Source organism: Onychostruthus taczanowskii, unplaced genomic scaffold (genome assembly GCF_017590055.1).
Source record: "Onychostruthus taczanowskii isolate IOZ18803 unplaced genomic scaffold, ASM1759005v1 scaffold49, whole genome shotgun sequence".
NCBI lineage: Eukaryota > Metazoa > Chordata > Aves > Passeriformes > Passeridae > Onychostruthus > Onychostruthus taczanowskii.
The window spans coordinates 1,234,553-1,247,981 of record NW_024502458.1 but is presented as its reverse complement, the minus strand read 5'-3'; the positions used below and the strand labels follow the sequence as shown (position 1 = coordinate 1,247,981).

Here is a 13,429-nt window from a genome sequence, read left to right as displayed (position 1 = left end):
AAGTGCCTGATACTAAAAAAAATGCATAATGAAAGGCTGAAAAAGGTCACTGGAACCAGCTGAGTGGCCTTGAAGTTAACATTAAAAAAAAAAAAACAAACACAGAACCCTAAAACTTCCCAGATCTCTTGTTCCAGCAAGACCTGTGGGAGCACCATCAACCAACACTGAGCCTTGCATTAACAGCATGAATCCTTGCTGGAGGAGATCTCAGCAGTTTGCTTGCAGCCAGCAGGCAGGATGTTGTGTGTTCTGGCATGAGGGAATGCCCTAGCAAAGCAGGGCCAAGAAACACTTTTTTCAAAAAAAAAAAAAAAAAAAAAAAAAGAAAGTGCAAGGTATGATTAAGAAACACTTTTTTCAAAAAAAAAAAAAAAAAAAAGTGCAAGGTGTGATTAAACTGTAATTAGAAGTGCTACTTCTTGCAACCATTGGCACTTGAGCTGGGTCATCGAAATCCAGTGAGAAACACCAGGCAGTCCACAGTAGTTGCAAAGTTTTTATACTCTCTAATGTGTCTGCAAGTGTGAAAACAGCGTGGCTTTCGGTTCTGCAGGAGTTTTAGCACCTGGGAGGTATTTTCGGTTTGCTGCAGGTCCCCGAGCACTGAAGTGAAAACATCAGGCCGCCAGAGGTCAGCTCAAGAGGTCGCACAGAACAGCACTTCTGCGTCCCATTGCTTAGGTTATGCCCTGTGCAAGGCAAGGTGATGCTCCCCAGGCTGAAACTGAGGAGCGGTCAGGAAAAATATGCAGCCTCTGTCTAGTTCAGGTGCACAATGTGGTACTTATGGAACTTGGGGTTCCCAGCCTGTGTCTATCACTTATTCAAGAGCTGGTTGGGTAGGTAATTGTTTCCCTCTCCGCTCCAGCAGCCACTGGTGGCAGATGTTTCCTCTCTGGGGGCTGTAATTCCACTGCTGCCGACTCCCTGGTGCAGCTACAGTTCCCAGCCCTACCACAGCCCGACAGTGAATGAGATGGTTGAAACAGTCACCTTTTTTCCTCCCCTAACTGGAAGGGCCGTGCTGACATGCCCAGCAAAGGAAACAGTGGTTCAGAGCAGGAATATGAGCACATCCTTCATCCCTGAGCCCGGCAAGCGGAGCTGGCAGGCAGAGGAGGCAGCAGCCCTCCAGCAGTGAGGGCGCTTTCCTGTGCAGAAACCTCCACCATCCACAGCTCTGGCTGTTGGGAGAGCTGGCTGGATTTATTCCCTCCTGAGAGAATATTGCAACTCTTGGTTACAGCTTTGACAAACTCCGATTAGGAAAAGGCAAAAGCAATTTATGCATGTTAATCACAGATGTCTTAGTATGAGACAATTAGGCTCATTGCTGCTTAGAAAACAAACAGTCCAGAAGAAGCTCACAAAATAGAGATTGCCAAAGCAAAAAATACCTCCAAAATGTCTCATTAGAAACACTCTACGAGGTTTTAAAAAGAAAAAAGTAAACCAGTTGGGGAGGGAGGAGGAAAAGAATTTCCACTGGAAAAAATCCTGGCATGCTCCAGTTTAGAAAAATTCATGCTTGTATTTTTAATTCCTGAAAAATCTTGTTTCACAAGGAAAAAAAAAAAAAAAGTCACATTCCTAGGCAGCAGAATTCCACAGTAATGTCTCCAGTGACTTTCCAGGTCCTTCAGACCTCTGGAGAAAAATGTTAAAGAGAAGTTTAAGCCAGGGTTGTCTGTGCAATATGAGCACAAACAAGCTGCAAGCACTGCATCCACCCTTCCCCTCACACTCAGCCTCACATGCTCTGACATGGCAGGACTGCTGTTTTCCATGGATAACCCATATCTCCACACAACCTTAAAGGGGCCTGTTTCACCCAGCCCTCTCCCAGTATCACATTCAGCTCATCTGTTTCAAGCACATCAATGTTCATGCTCAGACCTGAAGTGCAAACAAAGGGGATTGCATTTAGCTGGGGAAGGTTTAAGATCCCAGCGGTAATTCCAGGCTGAGGTCCCAAGGCACACACCCTGGATGCCAAATACATGCTGTGATTTGCCAGTTAGTCTCCACTATTGTTTCTCCCCCTCGAACACCAGCCTGAGTCTCACAGTGACTCACATCAGCTTAATCCTAGCTCCAGAGGCTGGAATAATTTTATCCCCATCTGGAGCAACAATGCAGTGTCACAATCCAAACGTTTTAAGGCATGAAGCAAAGAGCATCACATTCATGGGAAACCACCTAGAGGGTCAGCTGAGGACGGTCTTCCCTGCAGCCCAAATTTTGCTTGAATACAGGAATGAGACATGCCTGTTCCCTTGGAAGACATGGCAGAAACCAGTACACGATGGAAGGAAACAAGATCTGACAACACATCATTAAAAATCCACTAACAAGGAGGGAGTGCTTTGTTTCTTTTTGTTTATTGTTTTTAAATATCACTATATTTTTGTTTCCAGAAGTCATTATGTCCGACTCCATTAACATTCAGGTAAACAAGTGACAGAACAACAGATGGGCATGATCTCGCAGCACAGGCACAGCCGCTGGGAGCAGGGCTTGCCTTTCTTGCAGCAGCTCAATGTCATGTTCCCTCCTTGCCCTCCCTCACCCTGCACCCCCTCCCCCTCTGTACCAGCACGGGCGATGGCTGGCAGCCGCTGCAGGACATTCCTGCTTCAAACACACTGCAAAGTCCAGGACAGGACAGAGGAAGGCAGGCAACTGAGGGATCACAGCACCTGGCCGCCCACCTCGCTCTCAGCCAGGCTTGCCCCTGATGGTGCGGAGGGGCAGGTGGGAGCAGCAGTGGTGGCATTACCAGACCATCCACAGAAAACAGACCAGCCCAGTCCCCGTCCAGATGGCTGCACAGGGCATTTTGGGCCATTTTTGGTCACTTTAGGAGGAGCCCCTCAAGTGTGTGCAGGACTACCACCACGCCCCTCTCCACCCCGTGCCCAATTTCAGCACAGTCACTCTTTGCAATCCCCATTAGCTCCCCTACAGCTATGCCCCGTTTCCCTTGGGGAGGGGCACAACTGCAGCAGCAGCCACCACTTCAGGCAAGCAACCTTTTTGCCTTCCCTCAGCACCAGTCCAGATGCATACTCAGCCTGCCTGCAGGCCCCCCTCCAGAGGCTGTAAAAATCCCATGCTGTCAAAGCCTGGTTCACAAAGCATCCTGGTGTTAAGGTTAACTGGTTGTAAAATTGCAGCAGTTCATCACACTATGCACACTATGAGAAATGTTTATTAAGTTGATTTTTGTTTTGTTTCTTTAAAAAAAAAAAAAGGCAGAAAGAAGTTAAACACACTGCTTTGTGGCATGCTCCACAGTATGAAAAAATCCCAAGCATTCAGTTAAGCTGTCAGCGGCTCTGTTTGACCTTTCGATGCGGTCTTTGAACTCAGACCTGGATAGCTGACACTCCTCATCCCCACCTCAGCTCACAGCCATTTTCTCAGCTGCCACTAGCTCCAGGAGGGATGCTTCCATGGAGAGGGAGGGGTTTGTATTTACAGCCTGCAATTCCATCCTTTTCTTCCCTGGGGCTGTGGAGAGAAGCAGTACAGGGTGCCATGTTGCACACACAAAGGCACAGGTATGCAGGAGAGGCGCTGGGGGTTTTTCCCCTTCACCTCAGCCAGCTTTGGGACTGACCAAGTGGCAGAAGAGCCCTGTGGCTTTTGGATCCTGAGGGCCTGCAATGGGACGAGTCCCCTCAGCCCTTCACAGCTCCCTTTCTAGTTTGTGTTAACTCAGGTCCAGCTTCACAGGAGACCCAAGTGGGTAGTTTTTTTCAGACAGGGTTTCTCAATGACTTCATTGTTCTTAAGCATGATGATTCCTCTCTGTCCCTGTTCTCCCAGGGCTGACTCCTCCAGCTGAGGACCATTCCATCAAGTGTGGGGACTCAGCTGGTGACTAAAGAAAGCACTGTCCTCTCTGCAAGCATCCTTCTGTCCCTGCTCCCACAACCCTTCTCTAGCTGTTCCCCTCCTTGAGCACCTTTCCTCCAGCAGCCACAGAAACAGGAGATGGCCCAGGAAGCTGCCTCTGGAACTCTCCACAATGGCAAGCCACCAATGAAATGAGCCAGAGGGGGAACTGCACCCCCATAGGACACAGCCTGAGCAAACTTCCCACTCTTCCTCCTCTCACAGCTCTCAGATTCCCTCTCCAAGTACCACTTTCTCCCAGTTGCTCCTGCCTGGGATAACTCAAACCCTTAAAGTACAATGTCTGAGGACACATCTGACCTGCATCAAGACCAAGTCTGTCTTCAAACAGAGCTCCAGCTATGTACACAGCATCAACTGAATACTGAACAATATCAAAAATACGGCATAAAGAAAAGAAAACAGAATTGAAATGCTTAATGGCATATTTATACACATTTACCAACAGTCAACAAAAAAAGGTGGCAAGTTACACATCCATTCTGTATGCTGACAATCCTGATGCACATAGATGTAAACACACATGCTTGGATGATGCATATACATATGGCCACGTAACAGAGTAGATGACCTGAAGGAGCTACGCTGGGGAGCAGGGGAAGGGGTTACCTACTGCAAAACCTCATCTCATTCTCAATGTGCACAACATGGACATTCAGGGCAGTGTTGCTTTAAGGCTATTTCTGAGGCTGAATCTTTTCTTGTCCAACCCCTCAGTATGAAGATCTGTTGAAGCACTTCCTCCTCTTTACCCAGCACAACCTGATATATATATATATATCTATATATATTTATCTATATACTTTTTAAAGGCCCTATATACTAAAAGGCAGGAAGAGGAAAGGGGGGAGTAGAAGGGAAGAAAAACTTCTGAATGGATCAATTTGCCCCAGTGCAGGAATCTTCTATCCTGTAATAGCAACAGCCAATGCAGCCACGTGCCGTGGACAAGGTACTAGTTTGAAAATGACTGATGATCACAGGCCTCCCTCCCTATCAGATCTGAAGCTCTCTGTTGTGACAAAGGGGGAGAAAATCTTTAAGAAACAGAAACACTCCTGAAGTGGGGAAAGTGATCACTAATTTAAACTCCTCCCCTTACCTGCTTCAAGGTGGCAAAAGAGCTGACACACTATAATTTCCAGCTCAAGTGCCCGTACGGCTAAGGAAAAGGCTTTGCTTAAAAATATATATCTGTAGAACTATACATATAGATCATCTTTTTAGTGACACTCTGATTTTATTACATAGCTCCTGGGTCACTCTCCCCCTCTATCTACATGGTGACAGAGTGGCATATAAAAGAAGCCACAGTGATAACCGAAATTACCAGATCACAAGAATGTGTTTCAACTGGTGCGATCTAACATGCTAAATTACCTTGATTTTATAAGCTGATCTGCTGTTAATATAACTGGAAGGTCTTAAAAATAAATTTTTTCATAATCAGATTATGACAATTTCTCAGCAATATTACAGTGTGTGACAATATGCTGTAATTAAGAATAATTTCACTGAACAAGAGAGTGATGCAAAGATGAAATTTTAAGCATGTACACATATGATTGGGAACACCCAAGCATCATCCTGCAGTACATAAAAGCAGGATTTCTAAAGTCAAGGACTTTTTTTTATGTTTTCTTCTTTTTTCAATATAATTTCTATGTGAGCATTACCTTAACAGTGGAAACATGGTATAGAAGTAGATTCTCCTTGAAACATGTCTACAATGAAACACTGAAGGACATTAAAAAAGTAATTTAATTTTCAGTTGGTTATATTTGAAAAACTGGGACTAAAATTCACCCCCAGCCACTGACCTTTTAATGCAATGAATCAATGGAACTGAGCCAATTTATAAAATTATAGCCCCAAGGAAAAAAAAATCAAAAAACCAAAAAACATGTTTACTCATTAGAGAGTAAAAAAGTTTCAGCATGACTTCTGTTAAGGACTGACCTACCAATGGAAACAGGCTGGAGAGGAACAATGCCTGTGTTTCCCCTGGGATACATTGCACCCAGGCGATGGAGCCTGCATCCTTTCCCCTCCTCTCTCCCAGGCTTTCAACAGTCAGCCAAGGTTTCCCTATGGACAGCCTGGAAACACCAGGGAGCTGGGGTGATGGTTGGAAAAGATGAGTACAAATTAACAAAAATACTGAATTCTCCTTCAGCATCCAATCAAAAAAGTTGGTAAAACCAAGGCAAAGTTTTCTGAGACCAGGCTGCACCCTTCTCCTCCACACATCTTCCACCAATGTTACTTCTGAGTTGCTGGGGGTGGGGAAGGAGGAGGAAGGACTTGATCTCCTGCTACAGCAGCTTTCCCATCACACAAAACTGATGTGTAACTAACTCAGCCACAAAGATACGGGAAAGTTTTATTTATTAAAACAAAAAAAAAAGTACTTCAAAATAAAAATGATAAGTACTGTATGGTAATATTGGAAGCATTTATATACATAATTTTCTTTGTCTGTTGTTGAAATGTCTCCTGGTCACTCGGTGGCACTTGGGGTCCCCTCTAGCGCCGTCCGCCCTGATCCCCCCTTCCCCTGCCCGGCTCTCACGGCTCAGTAGACGGAGCTGTTCCTTATGCCACAGCACAGCACCATGCTCAGGATCATCTCAAAGATCTGTAGAGAGACACAGGGGAACCACTGAGGCAACAACCAGAACAATGCAAGAGCCTCCCCATCCCAGGGTCCCCCACCCCACATCAACACTCTCATGCCAGAGGTAAGGGCAGGAATGCTATGCCTTTGTTGCTGTTTTCATATGGAGCTGGCCAATTTGAGATAAGGCGCTGGCCTCCCGTCTCTCACTGGCAGCAGTGGTGGCACCTGACAAGCTTTTTGGCTGCCAGCTACACAGCAAATGCCTCGAGATCTCTCCAGCACTACATCCCAGCCTTTGAACGGATGTCATGTTACACCCCCACAGCGCCCAGCCCTCACTAGGGAGCAAACCCAGTGGAGCAAAGCAAGCAAATCCCTTCCCACTGCAGACCCCAGCAACAAAACATGGCAGCCTGTAGAACAAGTGGTTTTAGAGGAGGTTTCAGAGGTGCTCTGCCTTTTTGGCTGGGCTTGCAGGTGTTCCTGCTCGACTGAGCTTGCCAGGTGCCTCCCCTACCACCCCGACTCCCCAGAGGGATGATGAAGCCCCTGGTCTCGCCACGTTCCAGAGCTCTGTGGTGCATAAGGCTGGTCCTGCATGCGGAGTTGCAGGGGCATCCAGAGGAGAGGGATAGATGCAGTCCAGCTGGAAGAGGACCAGGGTGCCCCGAGGTGGCTTTTCCCTGACCCACCAGGCTGTCACACTTACCATGATCACAGCAACCACGACAGCAGCGATACCGATCAGGTAGAGCTTCCCAGAGAAGAGCTCATCGATTTTTTTGTGGCAGTTGGTGTTCTGAGGCACAGAAGCACACCAGTCAGACAGCCTGCTTCCCCAAAGCCACCCCCAGCACCAAGAAAGGAAGGTCAGCTTCCCCCTGGTCCCAATTATGTCCCCAGGTCCTGGCCCCAGGACTTCCAACCAGACTTCACCCCCTGCACCTGTTAGTCCCCTCAAGCAGGAATAGCAAAGGAAGAACCAAATGGGAACCTTTAACATCCTTCTACACCATCCCCAAATAAATGAAATCTCCACCCTTAATCAATTTCCCAATAAATCCCCAAATTTCCTTGGCAGCAAAGGTTTCCTGAAGCAGCTGTGCCTACCTCAAAAAAGGTTTTCAGGGAGTCCCTTCGGCAGAGGTCATCCCTCCACACAGGAGTGAAAGTCGATGTTAAAATATCAGAACCACAGCAGTCCAGCTACATGGAGAGAGGGAAAAAGAAACAATGGAAAGCCAACATCAGCACACAGCAAACACTTATGCAATGCTATCCCCACCATTACACATTCTTGAAGTCACCCAAGATTGAGGAGGCATCTTGGAGGGGGAAACAAGGGTGGGGAATAAGTCACCAAAGTGACTTTTTTCTTTCCACGCAATGCAGCTGCTTCCTACAATAGTCCCAGACAGATCTGGCATAGATTTGCTGGAGGAGAGTGAACCCAACTCTCTCCAGGGATTTTGTTTCCTGTGAATGGACCAAGTATCAGGATTAAGTCCTCAGAGCTACATTCTTCTTCCACTGAATTTTTACTTAAATCAGGGTGCTGAGGTAAATGAAAGGCAAAGAGTTTGGTCCAGACTTCTCAGCACCATGTGATGGAGAGAATACTGAAGAGAGCACAACTCTGCTTCTTAAAACATAATAACAAACTTGATAGGCTAAGACCTGCACGTAGTATCTGCACTTTAAACTCTGCTTTTCCCACCCCTTTTCCTGACCTCCATTATTAATTCTCCAGCACAACCATCTTACCGTTTCATGGAAGGTCTTCACTACAGCTTTGGCGTTGTTTGCATCTGATTCTCCCATGAGCGCTTGTTGAAGCGCTTGATCGTAGAACTGCTTCACATCTTTGGCTATCTAGGAAAGACACAGGAAAAACTCCTTTTCAGCCAGAGAAGGAGGAGGAGAAAACCTATCCAGCAGATATGCCTGAAGAACAGATTCCCTCTAATGGCACTTGGGAGTTTTTGAATAGATTTGGATTTGGACTCCACTTGTTTGCACATGAAAAAAGGCATGTCCTTCACAGGGCTCCAGCCCCTCCAGTTGTCACAAACATTAAGAGCCCCATCCACCAGCCAGCAGATTTCAGACAACACTATCCAAGGGCTCCACAGACTCTGTCGAGGAGATAAAGACAGCCAAGGCCTGGAGGGTGAGCCACAAGTGGAGATAGCCTTCATCCCACGTGGATGTGCTGCTGGGCTCAGGAAGGCAGAAATGGCTCATTTTGAACCACACATAGACAAAGCAGGCAGGCAACACACTTCCCATTGAGGCTGCACACACTGGAAAAGTCAGGAGGAGGTGCACAGGCAAGGCTGTCTGTAAATACAGGCACCTCAGCTGACTGAGTGGCTTGGAGGGGATGGCAGGAATTTGGGAGAGATTGCACACTAAAGCCTGGTGAGACAGCTCATTTGGGTCAGGAAGCTTAGGTGCATTTAGATGGATTTAAAACCCTGGCTGGATCCCTACAGACATTACTGTCCTGTAAGTGGTTATGTGAGACAGCTTATCCAGACTCTAACCCTGCTGGTGAACTGCAGCCACACATGAGGGCCTGCTCCACAGTGCAGAAATCTCCTAACTTTTAGGGGAACTGGCCTTGTAACTTCTCCTCTAACACCTTTCAATAATTTGAGAGAATGAGGTGAAAGAAGGCCATGCAAGAGAAGCAAAAGAAAAACATAAAAGCAAGAAAGGGAAGATGCTTTCTGGAACATCTGCTCTTGGCAGCACAGGCTGGATTAGCATACGAAAAAAGAAACTGCAGCAAGATGATGCATGATTTCAATCAATTATCCCAGAACTCTTTCATCACTACTCAAAAAAGCTTGCTTTGGAGGATGATATTCTCCAACCAACCCATTTCATTCTGGTACATAAAAATAATTTCTTTTTAAATCCTATTTATTGCCTCCCCATACTGAATTTACAGCATCTCCAAGAAGGCAAGCTGAGGGAGACACTGCCTTCAGCTGTGAGAAAAAGTGTGCCTTCTGGAAGCATCTCTTGGTGGCTGGAGTGATTCAGTGCTTCCCTCCCAGCCTGTGCTGCTCCCAACCAAGGCAGGGAGAAGCAAGCCTGCCTAGTGAGCAGGGACTTCAAAACAGCCCATTCATCACCAAGGCTGCAAAACTAGCTGATGCCAACAGACTGCCACCCTTCATTTTAAACTGCAAAATTAATTTGGGGCCTGAGGTCATCACTTCTGCATTGGGAAAGCCTACATTTCTCAGCTTTATGCTCAGTGGCCAAGCTCTTTCTCCCCAGGATGGGACACAACAGCCGTGGGGTCCCTCCTTACTCAGCCTTCACTTTTTTTTGCTGTCGGTTGCAGTTGCACATCTTGGACTCTTCAGGATTCACAAACTAACATCTGCAAGAGGCACAGCCCCTCTGCAGAGGTTAATTAGTTCACTAAAGTTGCTAGGATACAGCATTGTGCCTGCATAATAATGTTTAGCCACAGAAGAGTTTATTCCAGTGAAGTCGTGCTCTCTCCTGAATGATACAAGGGTGTTCCCATTCACGCCGAGCCTGTGAGCCATTGCTCACAAGCATGAGAAAGCTGAGCAGGCCAGCACCTACTTACACAGCTGGCTAATGTCTCTGAGGAAAGTAAACACATTTCCAGCCCTGCCAGAGAGTCTAACCTTGGCTTTGAGCACAAGCAGTCCCCTTCTCTCCTCCAAACCCCTGAGGCCCCGTGATCAGCACCCAGGCTGCTGCTTGCTGCAGCACAGCCATGGTTCCCATCCACAGGCAGTTCTGCATTTCCAGACCAAACCTGCGTGTGTGTGAGCACATGTGACCACAGTGAAGGGAAGGTGAGCAGAAACAGAAGGGGAAAAGCTGCAATTACCAGTTCTGCCCTTCAGTTCAGCTCCTCCAGCCAGGAAACCTTATCTGAGCAGTCCCTAGCAGGGTGCTTAGCAGGGACAGACACAGGACTTGGACCCTCATGAGTGCACAGCACATGGATCACAGCAAGCACAGACAGACAAATGGCCTGAAGCAGGTTATATGACACTGGGGAAGAGCAGGAAGCACGAAGCAATCCCGTTAATGCAGGCTCTCCCTGAACGGCATTCCCGCCCTTTGGCACTACCCGGCTGGGCTCACTCCTCGTTCCCTGGCACCGAGGACGTGCAGATGGCTTTCCTTCACAACTTCATGCACAATCCACTCCTCCTGTGACTGACAGTGTGGCAGCTCGGAGGAGACCCAAGCGAGACAGGCTATTTTTATTCGAGACATGGCACTACATACCCTGAGGGCAGCTGCTACCTCAAGTGCTCACATTTAAAGTTCATCAGCCCGGCCAAGAGGAGTGAGGTGGCCTGCCCAGGTCACACCGCTAATCCAAGCTCCCTTAACCCAGCCTGGGAGCAGTTTGTGAGCAAAACAGCTCATGCTGGGATATGCTGCCATTCTGCCCCAGCCTACCAGTCCCACAAACACAGGTTTTAGAGTCTTACTTGGTCTTTGTTGACAAAACCCCAAATTCCAGCCGCAACTTCACAGGCAAACAGGATCACCAGGCAAGTGAAGAACTGCAAAAACAAATGAAGAGAGGGATCCTTAACATATGTGCAGCAATTAGGTGGGGAGAGGTGTGGAGCAGCATTTCCACTGACAAATCAGAGCAAGGTGTCATCTGACTTCAAACCATTTTCTCTTTCATACATGCACTGAGCCCAAACACATTTTCCTGTAACTCATCACATGCCACCCCATGTCCAGATTGTTGAGCAGGGATTAGCAAAACCTTTCCCAAAGGGACTGGCAGGGATGAAGATGCCCTGTGTAGCACAAGATAAACTGCCCCACTTCATGCACCAGCAGAACCATCCAGACAAGGTTTCTGCTCTGCCACAAATGCTCTGGAATTGCCAGTGCAGGGTTAAAAGCACATTTCAGCTGCTGAGGAGCTGGGGATGTCTGGGTGTGATTTATGGCCAGCTCTCTGACATCCACAGCCCTGCAAGGCTACTGCAGTTTTTTGCATAAATACTAACACTGACGTTTTCCCACAGTCCCACCCTGTTTGTGCAATTCCAGCATTCCTCCCTGCCATCCTCCCTTTTTGTTCAGAACCCGGGAACATATTGTGATGGTTGGTCAGTTGGACTGGGAATGGGAAGCTGTAAATTCATACAGCAGGGTCACATGAGAAGGCACAGAGAGGCTTGCTCCGTACGCAGCCAAGATCACCTCTGTGACAACATCACTCAGTGACTTCTTCCTGGGAAAAGCCCCATAGTGGGAGAAGTTGCCATGAAAAGTCAGGAAGCAAAAGAGGTGAATGCAGTCAAGGAAATAAAAAATTACAGTATAGCGTGGGAAAACAGCCCCTGGCTCATGAACAGTCTCTGTTCAAAACACATTCAGGACATTTTCTCCAACAACAGATGAAACAGGAGTTTCCAAAATGATGCCATGACCTGGCTCTCATATGTAAAAGGGTTATCAGCAAAATGGGGACAAGACTATTAACCTGACAGCAGGAAAGGACTTCCAACATCCTTGTCTGGTTCCTGAACAATCAACTCCTACGTGAACATCTACCTATTCCTAATTTTGCAGGAACATCTTTGAAAGACTAGGTTCCACATCACCCCCAAGGACTCACACCACCCTAAACTGTGAGTGCAGTGCACTGTAAGTCTGGTTAAGCACTAGGGCTCACTCCTGCAGTGGTTACCCTTCAGTGAAGGATGGTTTATTTATCCCAGATGTGGAGGTACAACATCCTGCAGATTCAGTTCTTCTGCTGAGAACACCAGAGATGTTCTGAGGCTCCAGAACACCAGGAGATGCAGCTTGATGCTATGGGAACATAGTGGTGGTCCTGGCCAGGCAGCTGGCTGTGTCCCAGCCCCTTTCCAGGAAACAGAGCCTGCTCCATAACAAGTGGCTCCCTCTTGTCTTCCTTAGGTCTTGCTGCTCAGCTTCCATGCCACCTTTGGCACAGGATTTTAATAGCGTGGAGCTTCCTGGTACTTCTCCCTTTTGCAGTAAGCCCAAAGTCACTCCCTCAGCTAGGTGGAAGAAAGGGGAGCACTGTTGCTTCCCTAAAACACCCCAAGGAAAGTGGCCTGGAAATGTCCTTGGAACTCAGTGGGAACCTTGGCCAGCAGAAAGCATCCTCATGGGGCATCTCCAGACTTTTCTTGGCAAGCCAAGGTGTGAGCAAACACGGGCAGTGAACAGCAGCTAGAGCTGCTAATTTCAGCCAGAGCAGCCGGCTTCCCTGTCGGACCTCAGGTACCTCGTACCATCTGCCCTTCTAATCCTCTAACTTCAGAGGGGAGTGAGAGGTAGCTCAGGGTCTGCAATCACTTGCATTAACAAAACAAAATCAAAATCCAAAGCTGCCAAACTGTGCTCCAACAACCCCTGTCAGATTTGTGTGCAGACTCCTTGTATTCCCAGCAGCCGGGATAATGCCTGCAAACTCCTGCTGGAGCTCCCATCCACTACATCCACAAGTGCTTTATCCACACAGGGGAAAAGCATCCCCTTATTACTGGGAATCAGCAGCAGCTAGAGGTGAAGTCATCTGCAAGAGTGAGGCAAAGCAGCTCCGTTTCCCTCTGTCCCAGCTGAGCCCACACCCATGAGTTGCTACACCACTACCAAGAGCCCTCCAGCCCAGTGAAGTCAAGTGCTGGAAAGTCATTTGAATTTAAAAAAAAATAAATTATGTTTTACCATTCCAGTTTTATTTTTTCTGCATCAAGTTTAAACTGAACCACATGTGAGAACTTGCTTTAAATAAATGGGTCTCCCTTGCTCCCAAGGTAAAGGCTTTTGGTGTGGCTACAGTTTATCCAATTAAGCTCACCCTGTGCCAGGAATCCC

The 13,429-nt window shown here is 47.5% G+C and overlaps 1 protein-coding gene across 1 annotated transcript in view; it reads right to left on the bottom strand.

Annotated features, from left to right (window-relative positions):
* Positions 1 to 3,196: 3,196 nt before the first annotated feature.
* The window catches only part of CD81 (CD81 molecule), a 33,062-nt gene continuing 22,829 nt past the window's right edge, over positions 3,197 to 13,429 (bottom strand). The window contains exons 4-8 of the mRNA XM_041415025.1: positions 11,044 to 11,118; positions 8,309 to 8,416; positions 7,655 to 7,750; positions 7,254 to 7,343; positions 3,197 to 6,562 (exon numbers count right to left, since the gene is read on the bottom strand). Of these exons, the coding sequence (XP_041270959.1) occupies positions 6,500 to 6,562; positions 7,254 to 7,343; positions 7,655 to 7,750; positions 8,309 to 8,416; positions 11,044 to 11,118 (432 nt within the window). The 3' untranslated portion in view covers positions 3,197 to 6,499. The remainder of the gene's footprint in view (positions 6,563 to 7,253; positions 7,344 to 7,654; positions 7,751 to 8,308; positions 8,417 to 11,043; positions 11,119 to 13,429) is intronic.